This window comes from Aulonocara stuartgranti, assembly GCF_965226115.1.
Source record: "Aulonocara stuartgranti genome assembly, chromosome: 16".
Classification (NCBI taxonomy): domain Eukaryota; kingdom Metazoa; phylum Chordata; class Actinopteri; order Cichliformes; family Cichlidae; genus Aulonocara; species Aulonocara stuartgranti.
Genome location: NC_138952.1, coordinates 19,682,413 through 19,710,094, shown reverse-complemented (window position 1 = coordinate 19,710,094; position 27,682 = coordinate 19,682,413). Strand labels below are relative to the sequence as shown.

At 43.8% G+C, this 27,682-nt stretch overlaps 2 protein-coding genes and 1 long non-coding RNA gene across 5 annotated transcripts; all 3 read right to left on the bottom strand.

The window, feature by feature from the left end:
• Window positions 1–1,737: 1,737 nt before the first annotated feature.
• On the bottom strand, window positions 1,738–11,693 carry LOC309690659. Of its 2 annotated transcripts, none has more exons than XR_014271778.1 (3): window positions 10,233–11,693; window positions 5,156–5,350; window positions 1,738–2,026 (listed from the first exon to the last, which is right to left on the bottom strand). It is a non-coding gene; the product is annotated as an uncharacterized lncRNA (long non-coding RNA). The 2 variants fall into 2 exon arrangements; XR_014271779.1 differs by lacking the exon at window positions 1,738–2,026 and adding an exon at window positions 3,832–4,546 and having other exon boundaries at window positions 4,654–5,350.
• On the bottom strand, window positions 6,024–9,972 carry LOC309690645 (zinc finger MYM-type protein 1-like). Its single transcript, XM_082507832.1, has 2 exons — window positions 8,968–9,972; window positions 6,024–8,696 (listed from the first exon to the last, which is right to left on the bottom strand). The coding sequence occupies exons 1-2, from the start codon at window positions 9,147–9,149 to the stop codon at window positions 6,269–6,271; spliced, it is 2,610 nt and encodes an 869-aa protein (XP_082363958.1). The 5' UTR covers window positions 9,150–9,972; the 3' UTR covers window positions 6,024–6,268.
• A 4,064-nt stretch (window positions 11,694–15,757) lies between the features above and the next one.
• Window positions 15,758–19,284, bottom strand: LOC309690652 (beta-1,3-galactosyltransferase 1-like). Of its 2 annotated transcripts, XR_014271773.1 has the most exons (3): window positions 19,094–19,284; window positions 16,715–18,786; window positions 15,758–16,348 (listed from the first exon to the last, which is right to left on the bottom strand). XR_014271773.1 is itself a non-coding variant. In XM_082507857.1 (2 exons), exon 2 carries the CDS (start codon window positions 18,777–18,779, stop codon window positions 17,658–17,660), a length of 1,122 nt encoding a protein of 373 aa, XP_082363983.1. In that variant the 5' UTR covers window positions 18,780–18,786; window positions 19,094–19,284; the 3' UTR covers window positions 15,758–17,657. The 2 variants fall into 2 exon arrangements, 1 of the variants encoding a protein (XP_082363983.1); XM_082507857.1 differs by having other exon boundaries at window positions 15,758–18,786.
• Between the last annotated feature and the right edge of the window lie 8,398 nt (window positions 19,285–27,682).

The following is a 27,682-nucleotide window of genomic DNA, read 5'->3' as shown; positions in this document are numbered from 1 at the left end:
AAGAGATTTTGGCTGTAGAAGTATTAATAAACAATACTTCACCTTCTAAAGGGGAAAAAAGTGATGTTTGTGATGTGATGTTCAATATAGCTGTATAATGTTTATAATGTTTAAATGACTATAATGTTTAAAGTGTAACAATTATGTGAAATTTGACTCTGACACCTTTGAAATATGTGAATTTCCTGTTGATGCTTTTCCTTTTAGTTAAGGCGGTAAGACCATGTGTGTGGCTCTTTGTGGTGCATGGACCTTTGCTCTGCACACGAGGTGGATAGATAAATTGTTTTCTTATGTCACAGGTCAAAAATTGAACCCCTACATTGGATAAGTGGAAAAAAATGGATGGCGATGCCTCAAAATACTATTTTTAACAGCAGCTTTCTTTTTCTTTTTCTTTTTTTACAAGTCTCGATACTTTTATGAATCAACAATGGCCAAGTTAAAGTGGAAGTTTGTAGTAAAAATGTCATGAGGCAGAATAAGTGCAAGAATTACTGGCTGTGTTGCAAACTGAGCAACATAAGAAAAATCATTATAACGCCCAGATTTTTAATGAACAGCACAAGAATCATTGAATCTGCAAAATGTCCCTGCATCTTTACAATGTGCATCTGAAAAAATTATATATACTCTAAATGTATTCCCAGTTGATTTAATTTTTTTAAAATGTAATAAAAAACAACGAAGTGTGTTGACATGAAACATTGTCTATGCTACTTCCACATACATTATTATTTATAGTTAAGGTCAATCACCTACATGTAAACGTTAGTTATCTGCTTAGCAACAGAGCAACTAACCACTTCCTTTTTTTTCAGCAGCTCCTCCTCGATGCAAAAAAGCCGAAGATGAAGTTCAGGTCTGTTCTATATATAGAACAGTGGTGGCATAGAAGAGCCACCTCCACAGGACAAGACTCAGCAGTCTATCTGCATCTTAAGGACAAAGGACACTCTTTCGAGGATGCCAATGTTGACATTTTGGACAGAGAGGACAGATGGTTTAAAAGAGGAGTGAAAGAAGCCATCTATGTCCACTGTGAGCGACCATCTTTGAACAGAGGCGGTGGTTTACGACACCAACTCTCTGCCATCTATAATCCAGTTTTGAGTTCCCTCCCCAGACACCTTAACGCCCACTCACATCCTGGGCCATCTGACCTCAGGAATTCGCATGATAAGGTGGGGCCAGGTTTCACAATGAGCTCACCCGAAACCCTGGCTGATTGGACCCACACCCAGTTTCACACCTTGGCTCAGGGGATTAGAGGATCATCAGGAGGTCCTTTGTCCCTCTGTGGGGGGATACTCCCACTAGGTTTAAATCTGGGACTCCCCACCATTTGACCTTAGAACTGAAGAAGCTTCTAGGATGAGAGGTGAAATGTCTTCAAGCAACTTAAAGAAGTCCAGACGCTTTTGTTTGCAAGCTCCTTTGACTACGATGACCTGGATGACTGAGAACCTTCACAGACACACTTACAGAGGTAGTAATTATTGACCTCAGCTGTTAGCCTGGTGATGACTCACACACTGATACTGATACCGAGACATGCATGTGTGTCTGTTGCATCTTTTCAACTGGATTTCATTCTCAAGTTATTGATCAGTTAAATTAGTTATTTGGTTTAGCTGTACGAAACTCCAGTGATGTACTGACAACAAAAAGAAATGATAGAAATCCAATGTACGTATTTAGTTCCATTTAATTCAATTTTATTTATACAGTGCCAAATCACAACAAAAGTCGCCTCAAGGTCCTTTATATTGTAAGGTAGTCCCTACAATAATACATACTGAAAAAAACCCCAATAATCACATGACCCCATATGACCAAGCACTTTGGTGACAGTGGGAAGGAAAAACTCCTTTTTTAAGAGGAAGAAACCTCCGGCAGAACCAGGCTCAGGGAGGGGCGGCCATCTGCAGTGACCAGTCGGGGTGAGAGAAGGAAGAAGGGATAAAAGACATGCTGTGGAAGAGAGCCCGAGATTGATAACAAGTATGAATTAGTGCAGAGAGGTCTGTTAACACGTAGTGAGTGAGAAAGGTTAAGAAGGAATACTCAGTGCATTATGGAAATCCCTCAGCAGCCTACACCTAGGCTGTATCCCAATTCAGGGTCTGCAGCCTTAAAGGCCGCATTTTAAGGCTGATTACATCACAGCGACGCAACGATGGCTGTCCCAATTCAAAGGCTGCTCGAAATGCAGCCCTCAAATGCGTTCTTCATTTCCCTGAATTTTAAGGATGGGTCTGTGTATCCTTCGTGGCCCAGCATATCCCAGAATGCATCGCACAGCCTGGACAATTCAGGTACAGAGGCGGCAGAAACTCACATCCATAAATGTATGTTACTTTGGAAGTACCAACACGAATGTCAACATGCAAAAGATAATGGCAGTGTAATTGTACATGTCACGGTGAATTCATCCACAGTTGTCACATGTAGGTGACTGTAAATACACAGTATTTTTTTTTAAAACTGGTCAGTTTTAATATTACCTTGTGAGGGTCACCCTCCAAAAAAAACCCGTTAAGACAACAACAGACAAAAACGTAGCTGTGTAAACTCCAAATATCTGCGCAATGTGTCAACACATCACATATCTGCAGTACAAGTGCTCTGATGTTCTCGGAGACATCTGTTACCAATAACTCATCCAGTTGGCGAGAACAGGGTACTCCGTCCCAACGCCCACGCCCCGTCACCCCTCAGGTTAAACTTGTCACATAAGTCACCCAAATAATTTACAAATGTTATTGCTTGGCTTATGTCAATGTTGTATTTGTTACTAAGAAAATCGGTCTGGCTGAGATTTAAGTTGGGAGTCTGCACACAGCTGAATGTGCAAACATATTATACTATACGTCAAACAGAAAAATGATGAAACAGTAGTGTAAGATGGTAGAGAATGTCCTCCAATGTCCTGTCATATTCCAGGGAGTAAGTAGCCGACGGCTGAGCTCATCAAACTCCGGGGTGAAAATGAACACCTGTTCACTGGTGCCAAGAACTCAGCCGCTGCGGGTTGGAGGTATAGCAACAGTATGCATGCATAAATCTGTTGGGCATAATAGAGAGTGCCTGTCCTCTCTTGTAGTTCAAAGTTGGCACATTTTGCTGTGGATCCTGTTCAGAGATTAACATCATTGACACGTCCTATCATATTCCGTCTATCAGGGCAATCCTGGAGTAGATGGGCCTGGCGGGCCAAATCACCCTGTTGCAGGTGAAAAAAAAAAAAAAAGGGACAACCTAAAGAAAAAATACAAAGTATGTACAGTACCATTGAATGCAAGTATCCCGCATCAGGTGAGGGGGTGAGTGGGAAGACCACTGCTGCCACTTGGCCCTGGTTTGTTCCAATGGATGAGCTGTTAGGACAGAGGCCTTCTACCAGACCTCCAGTCCTAATTGCATCCATCCAGGAGGACACTCCAAGGCCCAGTACAGCAGTGGGCACCCAAGGGCAGGATGTGGAACAACAGGAGGATGAGGCCCAGCTGGAGGCAAGACCAGAAAAGAGGAAGAGGGACAGGGAGGATGAAGTCCTGGCATTGATCAAAGAGGACATGAGGCTACAGAGGGAGATTGAAGAAAGACGTGCCGAGCAAATGGACAGGCTCATATGTCTACTGGAGAAGGTTGTGGAAAAAAATGAGTAAGGTAGTGTGAATAAGACCCATTGTACAAACACTTATAATTTTCATATTTATGTTTGTGCAGGATATGTAAAATGTGGACAAAATAATTTAAGTTCTGTTAATACAAGTCACACTTTTTATTTGAATTGTTGAACAAACAATGTGAAAAATGAAGGGAATGTACAAAGTCCTGTGAATAAAAAATCTTTTGTTATACTGCATTAGGACAGTGTGTGAACTGAGGGAATACCATCAGTGCAACACAAATGACACAAAAAACCCAACACAACATGACAATCATTCACTAGGACTCATCACTGAAGTCCAGGATCAACCTGAATGTCCCAGTATGCACAGGCACTGTTAACTAGGCCTGCTATATGGCTGAGGAGGAAGTCTCAGGCAGTACTGCTCAATCTGCTGGACCAGGACCACAGAAAGGAATGAGGTGCCACAAGTGAGACCCGTGGTTTGCGTTTCCAGCTACTGAGTGTAGCGTCTTCCAGCTTGGTGGCCAGGAGTTATTCAGGGGTGCTCATTTCCACTGTCCACTGCATCATCTCATCACTTGGGTTTGCAGGGGTGGTGTAACCGACAGCTGCCATGTCACTGAAATGTTTGCAAAAAGATGCAAGGACAAAGTGCTGCACACAATCCTGTTAATATGGATGTCACACATAATATTCTAGCACTCTAACAATGCACTACAAAAAGCATACTTGCCTGCTAACAATAATCGTGGTCCAGGGATACCTCCTCCAGGGCAGACACCTCAGCAGATAGCCGATCCCGCCAGAGAGCCCCACTGCCTGCCTCCAAACCAGCCTCCCCCTCATCTTGCACGTCATCCTCGGGGGCCACAACATCCTCAACAGCGAGGCAGATGTTGTTATGACCTGAAACAGATGTTTTGTGTTGTAAATAGCGTCCTAATACATGAGCATACAGTCCCCATTATATCATGATGATTATTAGTGAAGCAATGGCTATGTATCCTACTGACTTATATGTGGCACAAAGGTGTGGTGCTTGGAGGAAGATGGCCCGGAACCTTGTCTTCATCATTGCCCTGGAATGATGAGAACCTTGGACTGGCCTCTTGTTGGGAGTGATGATGGGGAGTGGATGCTGGAGACATGGGTACCCTCCATCTGCAAGGATGAAATGCCCTGGAGGAGGGTAAATGGCCTGCCAATACAGTGGGCTGTTGCGGAGCCATGCACGGACCCCGTCCAGCCCACATATGTATCAATGATGCGGCCCTGATGGTCACAAACCGTCTGCAGGATAATGGAGGGGACCAATTTCCTGCTCCTGTAGCACTGACCGTCAGGGCCACTGGGAGGCTTGATGGGGACATGGCAGGAGTCAATTGCACCAGTAGCTTTCAAAAAGGCTCTGTGTTTTGCCAGCTCTGCAAACCCATGAGACACGATGTGTAGATCTTCAGGGGTCCGAGGGAGGTGGATGACCTGATGGCGAATAGCCACCACCTCCTCTGTGACCCATGCGGTGGACAGTGGAATGGGGTATTGCAAACACCCTGGAAAAGACTCTGTAGGATGCTTCACTTGCCAGCCAGAATGCAAAAACAAGGACCTCAATTGTGGCACCCCAACTATATGTCTCCGATCCTGGTTAAGGAGATTCAGCAGCACGTTCAGAGACTCTATGCTCAGGCGGAAATTGGGCCTAGTGTCCTCATCATTGAAAAACCTGTCCAGGACTGGGACACTCAGGTTGATCGTGCAGTACAGGGGTCATGTCTGGTGAAGGGAAATATGGTAAATGACAGAAATTGTTTTAATTATGTTATGTTATTATGTTATTATTATTATTATTATTATTATTATTATTATGTTATTATGTTATTATGTTATGTTATGTTATGTTATTATGTTTAATTATGTTTTAATTATCATCATTATGGATGTTGGTGTTGTTGCAGTTTACAAATCTGACTTTACGTGTCTACACTTTTTTTTTTCATTATTGTACTTGAGGGAAATGTACTAAAATGTACTGGTTCACTGAAAAGGGTGGTGGTCCACATACTCCTATTTGAGACTCACGTCTACAGTGGTGAATATCGGAGTTTTAAGCTAGTGCACCGTTTTCAAATACACACACTTCAAATGTCAGTAGCAGTATCGTATGGGCAGCAAAAGCATTTATTCAAGTTACAATTCAGATTCAATCTGAGCAATTCAAATTCAAATTGAACTTATTCAAATTCAGTTTCTGATGGCACAGATTTCTGCCCATAGTATCAGTATGTGTTTTTTTCCACTCTACCTGAACGTGGTTTCGGATTAGTCGCAACAAAATCACTCGTCTGTGACGAGGGACTTGTTGTAGCGAGTATGTTTTCCGCCAGTGGCGTGCACAGACATTTTGGGGGGCAAGTGCTCCAGGGGGAAAAAAGGGCACTTTTTGCATATGTGGAAAACCTTTTCTTTTTATAATAAAAAAATCGCACAGGTTAAATGCAATTTGACTTTTATTTCAAAACATTCTCTAAAAATCAAAAATCACACCACAAAAAGATAAAATCTGTATCCAACTCTAAACCATATACATACATATTCTCAAGTGTCCATTAAATGGAGTGTACTGCTCTAAAGAAGCATCCTTCTTGGTGCCATGTCTTTGTAGATGTTGATGACCTCGTTGTAATTGATCTCCACATCTTTCTCAATGGCCAACAAGAGGAGATCAGACAACCTTTCTTCTCCACACAAACTTCTTAGTTTATTTTTGATTATTTTTAGCTTTGAAAAGGATCTTTCAACTGTCGCAGTTGTCACTGGTAGTGTTGCGTAGATCTGAATCATTTTGACAAAGGCAGGAAAGATCAGCTGGCCATTATTTTCCCTCAGTATCAGAAATATTTCTCTGAGGTCTTTTGAACTAAAGCTGGAGTGGAAGACCTTTAATTCTGTTTTGAGCTGGTCCTCATCTTCTCCATAGAATTCACAGAGGATGTGGACAGCTTCAATGGCTTCTGGGTTTGGTGGGCCTACCCAGTTAGCATGCACAGTTAAGGGCTGGAAGGACTGAATGATTCTGGCCGTTGGGCTTCCAGTATTGTCCCCTTTGAACCTCCTGTTCAGTTCCCCAGTCATGATGTCCAGAAAGGTGAAATATACACCACTCCTGAAATATGCCTCCACTGACTCAAACTGAGCACCTACTTGAGACACTGTGGTGCTGTGTTGGAAACGCACTGGAACTTTCCGCTTTCTCTCCTGACCAGGCACCACGGTAGGTACTGGAATGTTGAAACTCTCTGCCTTCTCTGATGCACATCTAAATATCTCTCCAAATTTCTCCTCAGACCTCATGGTTTGCAATGTGTGAAGCACACCATCAATTACCTTGTAGGCAGTGGAATGGTCCAACCCTTCTTCCTGCAGAGAATCTGATGCCAAAGCAGTGACTTCGAATACTGGTGTGGTGATTTCCATGCAGAGAATGAACATAAAATTAATGGCATTTCTGTACATCTGAGCATCACCTTGGGCCAGGTTAGGTGGGTCACTGTCACTGATGTCATCAAGGAGCATCAAAATGGCTTTCAAATTTCTCTGAAGTGCCTTCAGTGCTTTTTCCCTGCAAGCCCATCGAGTATCTGACAGCTGCTGGAGCTCCATAACACGTTGTCCAGGAAAGAGAGACTCCTGAAATTTGACCAAGGCAGCATGACGCTTTGGGGAGCCTGAGCAAAAGGCATACAATTTCTCCACCAAGTTGAAAAATGTCACAAAATGCTTGCTGGACTTTGATGCCTCCACTAGTACCAAATTGAGGCAATGGGCTTTGCAGTGAACATAGAGGGCCTTCTCATTGTGTGAACGGATTCTAGCTTGGAGACCTTTATACATGCCACTCATGTTGGCTGCTCCATCATAGCCTTGACCATACATGTTCTTCATCTCTAGGCCATTCTTTTGCAGAAGCAAGAACACTGTATTCTCCAGCTCCTGGCCTGTAGTTGTATCAACATTGCACACTTCGATGAATCTCTCCTTTATTTGCATATGATGAAAATATCGCACAACAAATGACACTTGCTCTTTGTGTGAAACATCAGAGGTTTCATCAAGTAGAATGGAATACATTTCAGCCTCTTTTATTTCACGTTGTATCTCCTTCCTGATGTAAGTTCCTAGTGCTGCAATGATGTCATTTTGACTTCTGTTGGAAAGCAGTGACACCTGGGGCCTTGTCTTGGTGGCTTTAACTGTGGCAATTTTTTCCAAATGCATTTTCAGCACACTATCGTAGCGGGAAAATACATTGACTAATTCACGAAAATTGCCACGGTTATCACTGGACTCACTCTCATCATGACCTCGGAATGCTTGTCCCTGACGTGCAAGATACACTGTTAGGTCAATTAATCTTGTCAGGATTTCTTTGTTTGTCTGCCTCTCTCGCTCTCTAACTTCCACCCCTTTTACGTCTGAAACATCAAATGCAGACTGAAGGGCCTTTTTCTGGAAATTGATCCATCTAACCATGCTTGTCATGTGCATCTCTGCGCTGGAGTGTTGTTTGATTTTTTCAAGAGCAGTACTCCACTTTCTGATGCCATCAGTTGTCCAGGCTGTTCTGCTTTTATATTTTTCATCCGAGAGGAAAAGCCGACAACTAAAACAATGCATTGAATTAGCAGTGGGTGAGTATTCCAGCCACACATTAGCAGAAAACCACTGTTTCTGGAATGATCTCCCCTCAGTTTTTGGGTAAGGTATATCAGGCTGACATGGGCCCACATTGCAGCACATTGAAACGTATCTGTCATTGCGCTTTATTTTAAATGTATGGATGTGTGTTGGATCTGTTGGGTATTGTAAAGCTGCTAACTTTGACATTATGTGATCGATCTGTTCTTCCTCATTGTGGTCTTCAGAGAGCACTACATCAGTGTCTGTAGGCCTAACTGAACCTGTTGCTGCATTGGTCGCGGCTTCATCTGTTTCTATATCTCCCTCTTCTGCTATGCTGGTAGATGGCATAGAGCTGCTTCCCTGCTGTGACTGACTACAATGGAACAATAATAATAATAATAGTATTATTATTTATCATAATAATAAGCTTAAACAGATAGTTTTAATAATAACCCATACTGCAAGTCTTGTAACATAGAAATAACTTTCGTAGGTACAAAATAATAGTTAGCTCAATGCCTGCTGATTAAGTTCATTAAAAACTAAGTGTGAACAGCTTTTAAGATTTTTCAATAGAATTAACTGCAAGGAGCAGGTTACATTAAAACATTAAAATAGAACCTGACTCTGCCCTTGACTCTGACCTTTCATCTTCATTTTCCTTTGCTTTCATCCAGGAGAGCAGAGAACTGCTTCCCTGGGCTGCCTGTTGTAGATCCCTTTCTTTCTCCTTTCTCAGCCTCTCTTTCCTAGGCATTATGCTTGCTGAAATTAGTAAATAAATAGACCAAAATGTATGAGAACGAATAAGACTGACTGTGGTCATTACAAGAACAGGGCAGAATGGTCGTTTTCACAGGCAATTGGGAACTGCCTATTTTTCCTTTAGCAAATTAATGTGTTAATGTTGCCAATATGTTACACCAAAAAAAATTAACATGTCTAACCAGTGCTTCTCAAAACTTTTAACATGCACCACCCCCAACACCGTACCCTTCAAACTACCAATAACAACGTCACTGTTCTGTCACAATCAGGTCGGAATTGATGGAGAGTGGGGGTTGCCTAAATGGTTTAGGTTACATTTTAAATGTGTCGTTTTTTTGTTTATCCATATGGATGGATGGAGGGGGCAAGCTGGCAAAGTTTGTCATGTGCAGTTTCTGACAGGCTACTTCACAACAAAACAATTGCAGGTTGGTCTTAGAGGGCAAACAGAATAATTTCACTCGATTCATGGGTTACCTGACTGGTTGGGAAGGGAAAGAGCTGCCGTGTTGTCCGCCGTGGCTCCCAGTCGCTATAGTTAGCCTACTATGCCTACTCCAAGTAGTCCTATGTCATGCCGCTGCTACACGCCTCACAACAAATGAACTGCAAGCGTGTTCACGTGACACGGTGACAGTGAAAAAGCGACAGGGTTCGGGTGTCTTTGAAGAAGGGGCACAAATCAAGCCATTATTTTCACACCTTTTTAAATCGCGCAGCTTTAAAAAAAAAAAAATCACGTCTTTCAAAAGGGCACTTTTTTGGACTGAGGGCAAAAGGGCAAGTGCTTCAGCACCACCTCGTCTCTATCTGTGCACGCCAGTGTTTTCCGCATCCATCGGGAGAAGTGGTAAGGGCGTGTCCAGCTGGTGACGGAATTTTGTAGGCTGGACTGTCCCATTTCACAAGCCTCCCACTTCCAGCCTTAGTTGTCTTTGAGTACGCGGCCCTTGTAGACCGTTAAGGCTGCAGACCCTGACTTGGGATACAGCCCTATTGCAGCATAAATAAGGGAGATTCAGAGTCACCTGATCCAGCCCTAACTAATATGCTTTAGCAAAAAGGATGGTTTTAAGCCTAATCTTAAAAGTAGAGATAGTGTCTGTCTCCTGAATCCAAACTGGAAGCTGGTTCCATTGACGAGGGGCACACAAACTGAAGGCTCCTAACTGAAGGCCTGAGAACTGAAGGTTCTAGGAACAACAAGTAAGCCCACAGTGTGAGAGTGAAGTGCTTTAATAGGGTGATGTTGTACTACAAGATCATTAAGATAAGATGGGGCCTGATTATTTATTACCTTGTATGTGAGGAGCATGATTATGAATTCAATTCTGGATTCAGCCGGGAGCCAATGAAGGAAACACAATACAGGAGAAATATGCTCTCTCTTTCTAGTCCCTGTCAGTAACTCTTGCTGCAGCATTTTGGATTAGCTGAAGGCTTTTCATGGGGTTTTAAGGACATCCTGATAATAATGAATTACAGTAGTTCAGCCTGGAAGTAATAAATGCATGAACTAGTTTTTCAGCGTCACTCTGAGACAGGATATCTCTAATCTAATCTGCACTATATCAAGCAGGACAAGCACAGAGATGAGTCCACTGTCAGAGGCCATAAGAAGATCATTTTTAACCTTCACTAAAGCTGTTTCTGTGCTGTGATGAGCTCTGAAACCTGACTTAAACTCTTTAAATAAGCCATTTCCCTGCAGATGATCTGTTAGCTGTTTGACAACTACTCTTTCAAGAATTTTGGATGTGAAAGAAAGGTTGGAGATTGTCCTATTATTAGTTAAGACAGCTGGGTTCTGTCATGTAATAAATATATTCTTAGGACCAAAATAACACCTATATGAGACAGATTTTTAAATTCTAATGTTAGAGTTTCTTCAACTGGTTTTTGGGGCTGTGCAGGGCTCTCTCTTCCAGAAGATGATTGAATAAAGAAATATAAATGTTTTGACCACTCTGAGTCGGGTTTTCTCTGTTCTATCATGGTGATCAAAGAATCGGGTTTTGATAGTCCAGAGATGGGGTTTTTTAAAGAAATGGTTTAACTACTGCCAGCTTGAAGGCCTGCAGTACATAGCTGATTATTAGAGATAGCTTGATCATATTTAAGATTGAACCATCAATCAACGGCAGGACTTTTTTGAGCAGTTTTGTAGGAGTGGGGTCTAAATCATTCTAAGTCCACAAATCTGTTGCACGGCAAAGGATGAAAGTAGAAAAGTCTGGAAATCTGTGCTGTGTTGATTACGCATGCAAACTTGTAAATGAAAGAACAAGAAGTACTGGTTATCTAATCAAGTTAAGTCAATGTTGTAATCTCGGGTTTTACCCCATGGAAGCAGTGTTGGCTCATTGTAAAAATGCCTTCCCTAACGTTTTGGTGAAATGTGTTATATATTTATCCAATAAAAAATATACTCAGGAGAAAAGCAGAGTTCAGTGAAACAGAGTTTACTGAGTCGGCTGGCAAAATCCCATCACCACCTCCTCGCAGTGCCAGCTGGAAACAACGACCCTCGGGAAGTTGGCTAACGGTGAGGGTCCTCGACGTCAGGTGGAGTGACACGCCGGTCGATGTATTCCACAGTCACATCCCATGCAATGACGTCTCAAAAAGCTAGGGCGTCCCCCGCAGGCGACGCGCGTCGTCCCCGCCTGAACGACGTGAGAAGTGGACAAAGGCTACCTGCTCATGGAGGGAGTGGGCTGAAGAAGCAAGCCCAAATCCGCCTTGGAACCCTGAACATCGGAACAATGACCGGAAGAAGTCGAGAATTGGCTGACGCCCTCAAGACCCGCCGCATCGACATCGCGTGCATTCAAGAAACCAAGTGGAAGGGAGCGAAGGCACGGGACATTGGAGAAGGCTTCAAGCTTTTCTACAATGGCAACCGGGCCCAGAATGGAGTGGGCATAGTGGTGAGTCAAAAGCTCCGGGACAACGTGGTCGAAGTTACCCGCATATCGGATCGCATCATGTCAGTGAAGATCGACGCCGACCCGACCGTCCTACGGATTATCTCCTGCTATGCACCACAGACCAACTGCCCCGACGAGGAAAAGACAGAATTCTGGCGCGCCCTCGACGACCACCTGCAAACGATTAGCCCTGAGGAACACGTGGCGGTAGGCGGCGACCTAAATGGACATGTAGGCAAGGGGAGAGACGGATATCACCGATTCCATGGCGGCCAAGGATTTGGGACCAGAAACGACGATGGTTGCCGGGTACTGGACTACGCAGAGGCCCACGATCTTGCCGTGACCAACACCTTCTTCAAAAAGAAACCGGCACACCTCATCACGTACTCCAGCGGCGGCAGAGACACCCAAATCGACTACTGGCTAGTCCGAAGACCCCATCTCAGCCTAGTCACGAACGTAAAAGTCATACCATCAACCAATATTGGCCCTCAACATCGGCTACTTGTGATGGATCTCCAACTCAACCTTGGCCAACGACGACGAAGAACACCAACCACGACGGTGGAGAAGATCAAGTGGTGGCGCCTCCCTGAGTGCAAACAGCAGCTTATGGACGCCCTTGAACACCTCGACGTGGACTCCAATGAGCCAGTGGACAAGGCTTGGGAGAACATCGCCAGTCAAATACGTGACGCAGCAGGCAACACCCTTGGGGCGACGAAGCCAGGGAAGCACTTCATCGACAAGCAAGTATGGTGGTGGAATGATAGCGTGCAGCAAACCATCAAGGAAAAGAAGTCGGCACTCAAAGTGTGGCTTCAATCCCGCAGCGATGGCGACTACCAGCAATACAGGGCCCTACGATCGGCCGCAAAGAAGGCGGTAGCAGCGGCAAAGGCATCGCACTATGACCAACTGTATGAAGAGTTGGACACGCCCGGAGGAGCGAACAAAATCTACCGCCTTGCCAGCAGCCGCCATCGAGCAACACAGGATATTGGCCAGGTCAAACACATCAAGGATGCCAACCATCAAACCCTCCGCGACCCGCCCGCCATCCTCAATCGCTGGAGCGAGTATTTCTCCGATATCTGCAACGTGGAGTTCCCTCACCAGCCAATCCACAGTGCCCCGCCCGTCCCAGGACCTGTCCCACCAATCACCATCAAGGAAGTGGAAACAGCCGTTAAAAATATGAAGAATGGTAAAGCGACCGGACCAGACGACATACCAGCCGAAGTCTGGAAGCTGCTCGGGCGCCAAGGCGCCTTAGTCCTCGCCAGCCTGTTCAATAGCATCATCAGAGACGGGACCGTCCCAGCAGCCTGGTCAACCAGCATAACGGTGCCCATCTGGAAAGGGAAAGGCGATGTGGCTGAATGCTCCAACTACCGCCCGATCCGACTCCTAAGCCATACCATGAAGGTTTTCGAACGGATCATCAACGCCAGGATGCGAGAAATCGTCAACTTAACGCCCAACCAATGTGGCTTCATCAGGGGGCGTGGCACGACGGACGCCATCCATGCTGCCCGCCTGCTTTTGGAAAAGCACCGAGAGAAGTCCAAGACCATCCACATGGCCTTCCTCGACTTGGAAAAGGCGTTTGACCGTGTCCCACACGACCTCATCTGGCACTCCCTGCGATCACATGGAGTTCCTGAAGCCTACGTCAACTGGACAAAGCTCCTCTACCGACAAGTCACCAGCGTGGTCAGAAGCCCAGTGGGAACATCGCCGCCCTTTAACATCAATGTGGGCGTCCACCAAGGCTCGGCACTCTCCCCGCTGCTCTTCATCCTTTGCATGGACACTGCGACGGCGGATCTCCAGTCACCCCATCCCTGGACACTTCTCTACGCCGACGATGTCTTCCTGGCCGATGAATCGCGAATAGAACTGCAATACCAAACGCAGCAGTGGAAGACTCGCCTAGCTGACTTCGGCCTGAGGCTCAACACCAACAAGACCGAATACTTAGAGGCTGGCCCCCAGACCGACGGCACGATCAGCGTCGATGGAGAAGATCTGGCGAAAGTACCTCATTTCAAATACCTCGGATCGATGATCAGCAATGACGGCGATATCCTACTAGATGTACGAGCCAGGATCAACGCAGCGTGGATGAAATGGCGCCAAGTCACCGGCGTCCTGTGTGACCGAAGAATGCCCAATCGCCTCAAGTCAAAGATCTACAAGAGTGTAGTGCGCCCCGTCGCCCTCTATGGATCCGAGTGCTGGCCAGCCACCGCAAAGCACGAACAAGCCCTTCACACGATGGAAATGCGGATGCTGCGATGGTGCCTAGGCCTAACACGATGGGACCATGTCATGAACACCGACGTTAGAAAGAGGATGGGAATCGCGCTAATCACAGATAAGATGCAAGAAGCGAGGCTGCGGTGGTACGGACATGTGGTATGGAGCGATGAGAACTCAGTGGTGAGAACAGCACTGCGGCTCAGCCCCCAAGGACGTCGACCTAGAGGCAGACCAAAGCGGAGATGGATGGACCGAATCAAGGACGACGTGAAGAAGATCGAAGCCGATCTGACCGACGCCCTTGACCGACCCAAGTGGAGACGACTTTGCAGAAAAGCGGACCCTGCAACCGAGCGGGAAAAATGCTAGGAGGAAGAAGAGTTTACTGAGTCGACTGTTTTACTACAGGGAGTAGAATCTTTTCTTCCATTGGCCCAGGGTTACAATGACCCATTTGGCAAAATACAAGCAGACAAAGACAAAGACAAAAACAAAGAAATGGCCTTACAGAAAGAGGGGAAAGAAAGAAAAGTCCACAAAGCAGAGTGTGGTGACCGGGTGTGGCTTGCGGCTCAACAGCAGGGGAGAGGTGAAGCAGAGGGTTCAGGGTTGGAGTCAGGAGAGTCTGGCTGCCACAGCTGCAAGTCATCACTCCCAATTTGATCTTAATAGAATGGTGGGACCTGTGACGTTGAGCAAAAAAAGGAAGGAGAGCAGAGGAGATGGATGAAAAATCTGAGTGTGAAACACTGAAAACTGTCTGTACATAGTTGACCTGTAAGTTCGAAGCAGTGTCGTGGTCCCCCAATAACCACTGATACATAATGAAGCAGAGAGAAAAGGCCTGGCTCCATGGTGAGCCCCTACAATGATTAAATGTTCCCTTGATCTTTCTCTCATCTCTAAAACGCTTTGCCAGGCCCATTTTCCCTTGGGAGACCCTACGAAGGAGCAAATCTTCTGTTTTTATTTTAAAAGTTAAATTTAACATGCATGTACATTACAGAATACCATTCCCATTCCCCCAACTTAGTTTGCTGGAAGCTGATAATCAAAAGTACAAGGTCCTTGTCAGTGGTTGTGAAAACTTGTATTAACTTAACTGTATCCTGCTGTGTGCTACATATGAGAAAATACACCTCCGTGTATTTTTCTGAGCCAATTCTCACAGCTGTTTCTGGATTTCATCTGTGGAAACGTCTAAGGAGAACAAGGTAACCACAACTGTAATATTGTATGACCTGCTGCAACTAAGTTACAAGGTTAACTTACTGTGGGTGTCTGTAGATAACATTGCCATATTAATCAATTAAGTCTTGTTCTATTTAAAATGAAAAGAGATATTTTTAACAGCTGTTGGCAAATTTTACAAAAACATAACTGAGTTCCAGATGAAAGGTAAGTGGATGATGAAAGAGCCATGAAAGTACACACATACATGTAAAAAAAAAAACACATAACAGACACATTTCCTAAAACTTAGCTGTATCAGCTATTTATTGCACACACAAATCAGTCGACATACAGGTTCAACTCGTTCCATTTCATCCCGTTGTTTAATTGTGGCGTACAAAATAGCCACAAAGTGTCTGCATTTAACCTTTCTAAGATTTTCACTGTTACACACTTCACATGTCAGAATTGTAAATGTAAATAAGAAGATCTATTCAGTACCTTCATGTACAGCTTTACTTTAAAATACATTAAGCAGTTATTGGTCACGCATGCATAATGTAGACAGATATTCAGAAGAGCCTAATGTAATAGTCAGCAGTTGTAAATATTTGTCTAACTCAGGGGTGGGCAACTCCAGGCCTCGAGGGCCGGTGTTCCTGCAGGTTTTAGATTTGTCCTTGAACCAACACAGCTGATTTAAATGGCTAAATTAGCTCCTCAACATGTCCTGCAGTTCTCCAGAGGCCTGGTAATGAACTAATGATGTGATTCAGGTGTGTTGACCCAAGGTGAGATCTAAAACCTGCAGGACACCGGCCCTCGAGGCCTGGAACTAAGTGGTAATAACAGAAAAAAACCCTGTTTTCATAGAAGTTACTTTAAACTAATATTGCCCTGTAACCTTTAAAAATAATAATAATAATAAAACCATATTTACACATGGAATGTATTCATAATGTACCTGTTAAAGTTATATTCTAATTATATATTATAATTCAATAAAAATACTTTTGACAAAAAAAATTGTATTTACTGTACAGAACCACAAGCGGTCTTTAGCCCAGGTGCAAAAAACATTTCAAAACATCCAAGGTAAGTGTAGGCAGCAGTCGTTTTTTAATGTTTTATCCTATTCGTATCACTAAATATCCAAAAGTTCATAAAAATGTAAGTGGAATTTCTGACAGTTTATTTATTAAACATAAAACAAAACCTTTAAAACAAAAACTCTAGATATGTCAGTGGTGACCTGGTTGATATTAGCCTGTCTTTTAGTGCAAGAAACATTCAGACAGGCGTTAAAAAAGGGGGATTTTTGGAAGACATCACTTCCTCTATATATACAGTATGGTAAGTAAAGATGAGGCCTAGAACATGAACAGAAGGAGTAAAGCAAGAAGAACATCCTTCAAGCCTTAAACTATTTTCTACACACATCAACAGAAATCTCATGTTTGAAATAATTTTCTACACTAAAGTTTAAAAAGTAATTAAAAATTAGGGCCACAGGGATAAATATATTTCACTCCCTATGTTATGTATATTCCCATAATTGATGCATGGGTACCGTTTGATAGGACATATGCAACAGACGTCAAAGGTAGAGGTTGTTTATAATGTTATTCATGCACCTTGGAAAATTCTCAACTTCTTAATCGCAGTGAGAAATAAATTCTATCATACACTGACATGTTGCAAAATATCCATTTAATACACTGTAAGGTCAATATGCTTAAGGATATCGGTTTCTGTGTACCTTGCATTTCCCAGAAACTGTGAACACAGAGAGGACTGTAACTTGAGAACACAGTCAGGGATCATGTTTTGTAGTGTTAAGAACGGGTGTGACTGCACGTTTTGTAGTGTTAAGAACGGGTGTGACTGCACGTTTTGTAGTGTTAAGAACGGGTGTGACTGCACGTTTTCACTTTGACAGTTTTTAAACTTAATTAACAAAGACTCAGATATGTAAAATGTCACTCTTTAAATAATAAACTACATAAACTGTGTAGTTTAAATATACAGTGGAACAATACTAGTTCAGTTTCAATAAAATTTGAGATTAGGGGATTTTACATGAGTATCATAATAGCCTATATGTGAATATAAAAATACATATTTTTTTAAAGAGTCATGGAAAGTCTGCCCTGTTGTTTCATGTTGCATTTTTATTTTATTTTTTCAGTTTATGGTTAGCAGTATGGGCCTGGGTTTTTAAAGTCATTCCAAATCTGCTCACGGTTAGTGTTTGGATCAGTTGTGGTGGCTACTATCCTGGAGAAGGCACATCGATTATATGGCAAAGGAAATACATGGAAGTAATACCAGTTTGGGGAGTCAGTGCGAGGAATGCCCAGGTGCTGCATTAACAACCCTAAATACACATCCTCAATGTAAACTGCTTTAACATGTCTGGATGCCTCAACGAGCTTTTTTGGGAGGTCTAAAGACAAAATGTAGCCCAGGCCCAGAGCATAGCGGGGGTACTGTGGCGGAGCATAAATGTCATGAGGCAGGTACCACTTAGAGCTTGGATCTCGCAGTACTGTACCGCCACTTGCCACAAGCCCAGTCATATAGTTTGCTTTTTGAGCATTCAAGAGCATACTGACAAGATTATGTACATTCAGAAACATGTCTGAATCAATCTTCATAGCATAAGAGGGGCTGGAGCAGTGTGCAGTTAGCCACTCCAGCATCACCATGGTCTTAATGGTGAGATTCTTGTAGCAGTCCACAAAGTTGCTCTGGATCAGGTCGTGATGCTCTTTGCTCTCCTGAAGTACTTGCTGTTGGACCTGCTCCACCTCCTCCCCGGTGTGCAGCCCCAGTAAAAAGAACAGCCTCACCACTTTGTCCTGGACAAGACTTTCACTCCCCCAGGTTTTGCGGATGATGTCACGGTGTTGCCTATTGTTTGGGGCCACAGGAACGATCAGAACCACAAATGGGTTCTCCTGTTCACATTTCTGTGGCTCATTTATGATGTACTGGTAGTCATGGGGGTATTCAACTAAATATGGTCCAGGAGACACGTAAGGAACAGGTGTTGGTGGTACAGTTGTATTTTGAGAAGTGGAGTTGTCATTAGTTGTAGTGTTTAGTGAGGATATGTTTAGTCTCTGACCACTGAAGAAATTCAACAAATTTGCTGATTGATTTTGCATCCACTTTTTTGGGTTTTCATCTGGTATTATTGTATTTCTGTTGTAAATCAGGAACAGACCTGCAAATACCAGAATAAAGACGAAATACTTGTTCCGGGAAAACTTGCACCACCTCCCATCCTCTGCTGGTTTCACACCTTCCACCATTTCTTGGCTAAGAGGAGAGATAAGGTATTGAGATATCTTTCTGTCAGTGGTTTTGCTTTCAAACAAATCAATTCATCCAATTATTAAATGCAAGTTATTAGAGTGCCATTACCTCACACGGGCTGTTTTATCAGTTTAATGATCCCTCAGGATCCCTCAGAATCATTAAATGGATAAAACCTTAAAGTAATATTTTAGCTTCATATTTATTCAAATTTTCTATAGAAATATCTCTCAACTAGTGACCGTTTGCTTTCCTACTCCCTTATTTGAGAGACATGAGAGACAAAAATGCATTTAAAAAGGTTACATACCTTCATTGGATGTTAACATTCAGTTTTCTAAAAATGTAAGCTTTTCCCCTTGTCCAGTTATACAAAGAAAAAACTGAGGAGATGTTGTTTCGCTGAAAAATTCATGTCAACGCTGGCATTTTGTTTCACAGGAACAGACTAGAGCAGACACCAAGCAGTGTTAAAGCTTTCCAGGGATTAACAGCCCATCCTATGACTGTTCTAAGGCTGAGCGAGTAACCATGGCATTGTGTGACGTCTCTTACCTGTGAGGCAGCCACACCTTTTTTTTCTCCACACCTTTGTTTTGCCTGCGAAAGACTCCTAACCGTCCTAAGGCTTCGTGAATACCTGTTTGCCTTTTCTGATCTTGAGTGTAACTAAATTACACATGTGTACAAAAAAAATATATTTCCAATTTTGTGATACATATAAATATCAACTTTTTTGACTGAAAGTTGCTGTAGGGTGCTCACATTAATTGTCTATTTATTTAACTTTTGACCAGCTTGGAAGGCTCTTGCGTAACACCAATACACACCTGTATGATTACTGGTTCGAGGAACAAGATCCTTTATCTAAGTATTATATTAAGTAGTTAAGAGCAACATTAAGTATTACACTGCTCCATGTCAGTTTGTAAACAGCCATTTAACAGACAGTCTAGGTATCACAATGTTATGGCATAATGTGAATGTATCACTGTATAATCCACATTATTATCTGTAGCTAAAATGTATTGATGACTTCTAAACAACTCATATGCAGGAACGTTGTTGAGAGTTAATAGACATACACACTGTTCTGAAGACAGAAACTGGTCTGTTCACAAAGCATTATTCATTTGCTTTGTTGACGTTGTATAACGAGAAATGCCAGTTTGCGGGTATTTCCTACTTTCATTGTCTACTTCTGCTAATGCAAATGTACACCAACAGTTCACTACCTAAAACTTCCTGTCTGCAGGAATGTGGGAGTGAACCAGGATGAGGTCAAACAAACAATAGCTCGATAGCTCTCAACAGCTGCCTCAGGCATATGCCTCTGCTGTACGAAACTAGAAACTAGATAACATGTAAAGGAGAGGCAAGCCAGTGTGTGTGTGTGTGTGTGTGTGTGTGTGTGTGTGTGTGTGTGTGTGTGTGTGTGTGTGCGTAAGAAGAGATAGTCAGACAGTGAAGCTGCACCCAATGGAGTAGAAGAAGAGCGCCAAGAGGTTAGGATCAACCTGTGCGCCAATACAGGGGATTAAGTCTAAACTATGGCCCTCCCCAATGGTTTTTTGACCAATCAGAGAGAAGCACATTCTTGTTTATATATTTTTTTACTGCCAAATTAGGGCTACGTGTCTTCCGGAAATTGGCTACAGCAAACTCCTGCAGACTGTGTTTTTTTTAATGGGAAAGAAATCCATATACATCATTTTTTTTAACTGCTTGAGGCAGTAAATGAGTGACAATTTGGATTGGGACTGAGACCCTCTCTTGCCTTAGATAAAAAGAACCCCAACAGTGTGTAAACTTATCAGCTGTTTGGGCTGCATTTTTTGGGGGTTAATGTGACTGAGGAAACAGAAGCAACCTCATGCTCCCTTCCAGAAAATAGGACATTAGAACACTACCAAAAAATGCCCTCTAGAGTACTGTGTGAATTTTATAAATGTAGGGTTTTCCTACTTGATTTTCATTTTTTGTTGTTTCTTTTGAAACTGACAATTTGTTTCAAGGAGACGAGTACATGCTCACACAGTCACCCCAAGATAAAAGGAGAGATATTCTGATGTCGCAGTCATGAATGCAACTCTGCTCTGAAACCTGTTTCTATGACTGAGCGGACATAACAACATCATTCCACCAAGCTGAAATTACTTCTGAATACTTTTAAGTTAAACTATGTTATAATTTCAATATGATGACACAAAGTTTGCAGACTTTTCTCCATATAATGTGTTCTATCCTTATGTTATATGAGTCATTGAATATCATATCATTTGCTGTCCTGGACTTAACTCTAAAAACCTGGAGGGACTCTGTTTTCATGTTATTCATATATTGCTAGGTTGATGGATTTTTCTTGTCCATTCCAAATAAGATATAATTAAAAAAACAAAACAAAACGGTATTTCAACAGTAATCTTAAAATGAGATAAATCTGTGATTATAATAATATTATTAAAGGACAAAATCCATTCATTCATCAAATATTATTAAAACTACTGTTTATAATGTGTTTATTTATGTATTCTTTTTTTTAGGATTCAGACACTTTCCCACAAATTTTGCGTGGTTTATTTCCTACATTCAGGTTAAGGTGGTCATATGATGTTGATGATATTGCTTTGATTGCATAATGAAAGATCACAAAAAATAATTTTCATTTATGTATTTAATTTAACAGGTTATTATTTCCTTAAACATGAAGTCAAAAAAATTAACAAATCAATTATTAATTAACAAAGTTATTTACTTGAGGGTGCTTCATTCTTTTGAGGTAATGATTTTCAATGCTTTCTTAGGTGTTGCAGTTGCAGTTACATTTTCTAATACAAGAAAAGGCAAAACAGACATTTTAAAATATGTTTTATTATCAGTCACTTTAGGAATCTTCATGCACTTTAAAAATATTTTGAACAAAAGCTGAACGTCAATTTGAAAAGTAAGAGGGGTGATCTAACTTTTTTCAAAATTGCAAATTCAGACACATTCATTGGATTACTTTACTAGCGTTTAATACCAAACAGTTTAACTAAACCAGCTATTTTTGTCAGATGTTTATCTGATTCGAAACAAAAAAGCACACTTTTTAATGTGATGTTAACATGAACTGCTTGGAATAAATCTTTTTGTTGTTGTTGTTTAAAACAAACACCAAAAAACACTAAACAATGTAAATGAGCTTTAAAAAAGTATTTCGTTTTTCTTACACTAAAGCTGATTTATCTCCTAAAACATAAACATAATACTGATGGTATTCTACACAATAATCTCCATGACTGTAAGTAATTTCCAACTGATAGCTAGAAATTAGAAACATAATAAAAAGTGTATTAGAAACTGTTTAGCTTCATTGACATGTATTCAAAGAGAACTGCATCATTAGTGGCTCCTGATTAAATCCTGCCAATAAGAAAGCGAAGCACGCACAACAAATTGTCTTGTGTAAACTCTGAGGATTATCTTTCATTTACAAAGGGAGGTTTCAACATATCATACAATGACAGTTTGTCTTTCAGTGGGTTAACTCCTAAGTTACACACCCGAATAAATAATAACCTCCACAGGGGAGTTTGCTTACAACCACCGCTCTGTCACTCATCTGCCTGTGTACATGCTGCTGGAGTAAATTTATGTTATTTTAGAAAACAAAACAGAAATAAAATAAAACAACAGAACTTTGGACCCTTTTGGACTAAATCCAAGAAAATATTAGTTTAAAGGTGTTTAAAAGTAGGGCACTGGTTTAACCAGCTGGGATGAGCAGGCAACCAAAGGCCATATGGCTGCACAAAGAAATACTTTTCTTTCTTATTCTCATTTAAAGTCTTTAGCTTTTAATAAATAATTATCTTACAACCAAAGTTTTCATCTGATGTAAAATGTATAGAAATGCATTATTGTAAGTTATAGTATTCTTTCCTTTGGGAAGGTATCTGTGCAGTCTGCAATTCTGTTGAAGAAAGATGTTGAATCTATTCAATTACTGGAGAAAAATAATAGATTTCTGTGCATTTGTTTTATACATGCATTAAATTAAAATCGGTTTTGTCAGTTAAGCATCTTGAGGCAGGGGGGGGGATGGTTCCCTATTTTTTTGGCAACCCTATTAGTTAGTATATGTAATTATAAATTAGTTTGTTTTATATTTTTGCTAAGTACTGTTTAGAATACCAGAATAGGAAGGATGGTGTAGGTTTAAGTTTATTATAAAGGCTCTATGGCTTTTCCCATAATACCATGGTGGGCCGGTCACTAGTCAAAATGCCCGGGCTGATTTTTTGTCCCATCCCTGATACTACATTCTTATTTAGTATACACCCACGACTCTCATAAGAATAAGTGGAATGGATGGATGAATGGATAATACAGTCCTACAATCTTCTTTATCAATATTATACAAATGGCCACTTTATTCATTCATTCATTCAGATATTTTGGTGGTGATTAGTATGGCATCTTAAGCATAGTGTATATGTTTGTGTCTATAATTAGCTTATTTTCCATTGATTCACAATATATAATTAATTAAGCTTGATCATGAGTGTATCAGAGAAGTCCCTTTCTGAGCTATGCCACTGATATAAAAGATATATTTTCAGCTTGGTCTCTCCGAGTCTTATTTTAACCATAATGTTTGTGACTTTCTCACCCACTGCTCCCAGATTTGTCGCTCCCAGAGAGAGGAAACATCACAGCACTGAGGCTGATCCTTAGCAATGAGATTTTGTCGCAATCAATTTTACTTTGATAATCGCCAAGGCAACAGCCTATTGTGAGAATGAGGACCACAAATGACTTCCTCTTTGCACTCAGAGATACAAAACAGGACTCACCAACTGTAAACATTAAAACCTGCCCATGTAATTGATCCCTGATATGGAAATAAAAAAATACTGCATGCAACTCCTCAAAGTGCAAACATTTCAAGTCCAGTACAATGAGGATCAAAAAGCAAACATAATCCAGGATGAAGCATTCATGAGTACATTAGTTTATTTAAAAAAAGAAAAGAAAAAAAAACAGAATGAGAAATATTGCATTTCACTGTGGTTTTTATTATTTTATTTATTTTAATAGTCTATCACCCCTCCTTGAATCGCTACCTTATCGTGGTGGAGGGGTTTGTGTGTCACAGGGATCCCAGGGGCTATGTTGTCTGGGGGCTTTTGCCCCCTGGTAGGGTCTCCCATGGCAAATTGGCCCTGGGTGAGGGACCAGACAAAGAGCGATTCATAAGACCCTTATGAAAAGGACATCGAGGGAACAGTTTACCCTGCCCGGGATAGGGTTACCGGGGCCCCGCCCTGGAGCCAGGCCCGGGGAGGGTGCCCGAGGGCGAGCGTCTGGTGGCCGGGCCTTAGTCCATGGGGCCCGGCCGGGCACAGCCCGAAGAGGAGACATGGGCCCATCCTCCCGCAGGCCCACCACCCGCAGGAGGCGCCATAGGGGTCGGGTGCATTGTGTGCCGGGTGGCGGCCAGGAGCGGAGGCCCTGGCGGACTGACCCCCGGCTGCCAAGACTGGCAATAGGGACATGGAATGTCACCTCTCTGGTGGGGAAGGAGCCTGAGTTAGTGCGTGAGGTTGAGAGGTACCGACTAGATATAGTCAGGCTCACCTCTACACATGGCTTGGGCTCTGGAACCAGTCTCCTGGAGAGGGGCTGGACTCTGTCTCAGTCTGGAGTTGCCCCTGGTGAGAGGCGGCGGGCTGGGGTGGGTATCCTAATATCCCCTCGGCTTGCTGCCGGTACGTTGGGGTTTTTCCCGGTGGACGAGAGGGTTTGTTCCCTGCGCCTTAGGGTCGGGGAACGGGTCCTGACTGTCATCTGCGCTTATGCGCCGAGTGGCAGTTCAGAGTACCCAGCCTTCTTAGAGTCCCTGGGGGGGGTGCTGGAGGGTGCTCCACCTGGAGACTCTGTTGTCCTGCTGGGAGACTTCAATGCTCACGTGGGTAACGACAGCGAGACCTGGAGGGGCGTGATTGGGAGGAACGGCCTCCCTGATCTGAACCCGAGTGGTGCTCTGTTATTGGACTTCTGTGCTAATCACAGTTTGGCCATAACGAACACCCTGTTCGAACATAAGAGTGTCCATAAGTGCACGTGGCACCAGGATGCTCTAGGCCGTAGGTCGATGATCGATTTTGTAATCGTATCAGCAGACCTGCGATCATATGTTCTGGACACTCGGGTAAAGAGAGGGGCTGAGCTGTCAACTGATCACCACCTGGTGGTGAGTTGGATCAGGTGGCGGGGGAAGACGCTGGACAGACCTGGTGCACCTAAACGCGTAGTGAGGGTGTGCTGGGAACGTCTAGCAGAGGCCCCAGTCCGCGAGATCTTCAACGCACACCTCCGGCAGAGCTTCAACAGCATTCCGAGGGAGACTGGGGACATTGAGTCCGAATGGACCATGTTCAGCGTCTCCATTGCCGAAGCTGCTGCATTGAGCTGCGGCCGCAAGGTGGTTGGTGCCTGCCGTGGCGGTAATCCCCGAACCAAATGGTGGACACCAGAGGTGAAGGGAGCCACCAGGCTGAAGAAGGAGTCCTATCGGGCTTGGTTAGCCTGTGGGACTCCGGAGGCAGCCGACAGGTATCGACAGGCCAAGCGGAATGCGGCTCGGGCAGTGGCTGAAGCAAAAACTCGGGTGTGGGAGGAGTTCGGAGAGGCCATGGAAAAAGACTTTCGGGCTGCCTCGAAGAGATTCTGGCAAACCGTCAGACGTCTCAGGAGGGGAAAGCGGTGCTCTACCTGCACTGTGTATAGTGCTGGCGGAGCGCTGCTGACGTCGACTGAGAAAATTGTCAGGCGGTGGAAGGAATACTTCGAGGACCTCCTTAATCCCACTGACACGTCTTCCGAGGAGGAAGCAGAGTCTGGGGATGAGGGGAATGACCCGCCAATTTCCGGGGGCGAGGTCACTGAGGCAGTTAAACAACTCCTTGGTGGCAGAGCCCCTGGTGTTGATGAGGTCCGCCCCGAGTTCCTGAAGGCTCTGGACGTTGTAGGGCTGTCCTGGTTGACACGCCTCTGCAATGTTGCGTGGAGATCAGGGGCAGTACCTGTGGACTGGCAGACCGGGGTGGTGGTCCCCATCTTCAAGAAAGGGGACCGGAGGGTGTGTTCCAACTACGGGGGGATCACACTCCTCAGCCTCCCTGGGAAAGTCTATGCCAGGGTGCTGGAAAGGAGAGTTCGTCCGTTAGTCGAACCTCGGATACAGGAGGAACAATGCGGTTTTCGTCCTGGTCGCGGAACACTGGACCAGCTCTTTATCCTCTCCAGGATACTTGAGGGTGCATGGGAGTTTGCCCAACCAGTCTACATGTGTTTTGTGGACTTGGAGAAGGCATTCGACCGTGTCCCTTGGGGTGTCCTGTGGGAGGTGTTGCGGGAATATGGGGTGTCTGGCCCATTGCTACGGGCCATTCGATCCCTATACAACCGTTGCAAGAGCTTGGTTCGCATTGCCGGCAATAAGTCGGACTCATTCCCGGTGGGTGATGGGCTCCGCCAGGGCTGCCCTTTGTCTCCGGTTCTGTTCATAATTTTTATGGACAGGATTTCTAGGCGCAGCCAAGTGGCGGAGGGCTTTCGCTTTGGTGGCCTCAGAATCTCATCTCTGATTTTTGCAGATGATGTGGTTCTGTTGGCTTCATCGGGTGAGGGCCTCCAGCTCGCACTGGAGCGGTTCGCAGCCGAGTGTGAAGCAGCGGGAATGAGGATCAGCACCTCCAAATCTGAGGCCATGGTTCTCAGCCGGAAAAGGGTGGAGTGCCCACTCCGGGTCGGGGATGAGTTCCTGCCCCAAGTGGAGGAGTTCAAGTATCTCTTGACAACGCAAAACAACCAGACAAGTATGTCTGGTTGTTTTGCGTTGTCCTGTGCTGTCAATGTTTTCCATCACTGTGTTTGATGGTTCAGCTTTACAGCTTTACTCTGCTATAGCTCTGTGCTATAGCTTATTCTTATTAGTGGTTTTTACCTGTGAACATAATCTCACACTTATATGACTCTGACGTTATAGTCTTAATTATTTTATTATTTTATTGTTGCGTTGCCTATGTCCTCTATCACTGTGTATGATGGTACAGTTCTCTTTGCTACAGCTGTGTGCTATTGACTGTTCCTATTAGTGGTTTTTACCTGTGAACATAATCCCACACCTATATGATTCTGATGTTTTAGTGTAAATCATTTTATTGTTTTATTGTTTCATGTAAAGCACTTTGGCATGCCCCTGGCTTTTAATGTGCTCTATAAATAAAGATTGTTGTTGTTGTTGTTGTATCTCGGGGTCTTGTTCGCGAGTGATGGGAGAAGGGAGCCGGAGATCGACAGACGGATTGGGGCTGCAGCTGCAGTAATGCGGACGCTGCACCGGTCCGTCGTGGTGAAGAGGGAGCTGAGTGCAAAAGCGAAGCTCTCAATTTACCGGTCGATCTACGTCCCTACCCTCACCTATGGCCACGAGCTGTGGGTAGTGACCGAAAGAACGAGATCGCGGATACAAGCGGCAGAAATGAGCTTCCTCCGAAGGGTGGCTGGCCTCTCCCTTAGAGATAGGGTGAGAAGTTCGGCCATCCAGGAGGGGCTCAGAGTAGAGCAGCTGCTGCTCCACATCGAAAGGAGCCAGCTGAGGTGGTTCGGGCATCTGACAAGGATGCCCCCTGGGCGCCTCCTGGGTGAGGTGTTCCAGGCATGTCCCACCGGGAGGAGGCCCCGGGGCAGACCCAGGACACGCTGGAGAGATTATATCTCTCGGCTGGCCTGGGAACGCCTTGGTATTCCCCCGGATAAGCTGGAGGAGGTGGCTGGGGAGAGGGAGGTCTGGGCCTCTTTGCTTAGGCTGCTGCCCCCGCGACCCGGCCCCGGACAAAGCAGATGAAAA

Bases quoted from the DNA above. Each gene is read 5' to 3' on its own strand.
- LOC309690645 (XM_082507832.1), bottom strand. From the start codon at position 9,149: ATGACCACAGTCAGTCTTATTCGTTCTCATACATTTTGGTCTATTTAT. The intron at 8,697-8,967 runs GTCAGAGTCAAG...GTTCCATTGTAG, and splicing joins AAGGAAAATGAAGATGAAAG to TCAGTCACAGCAGGGAAGCA.
- LOC309690652 (XM_082507857.1), bottom strand. From the start codon at position 18,779: ATGGTGGAAGGTGTGAAACCAGCAGAGGATGGGAGGTGGTGCAAGTTT.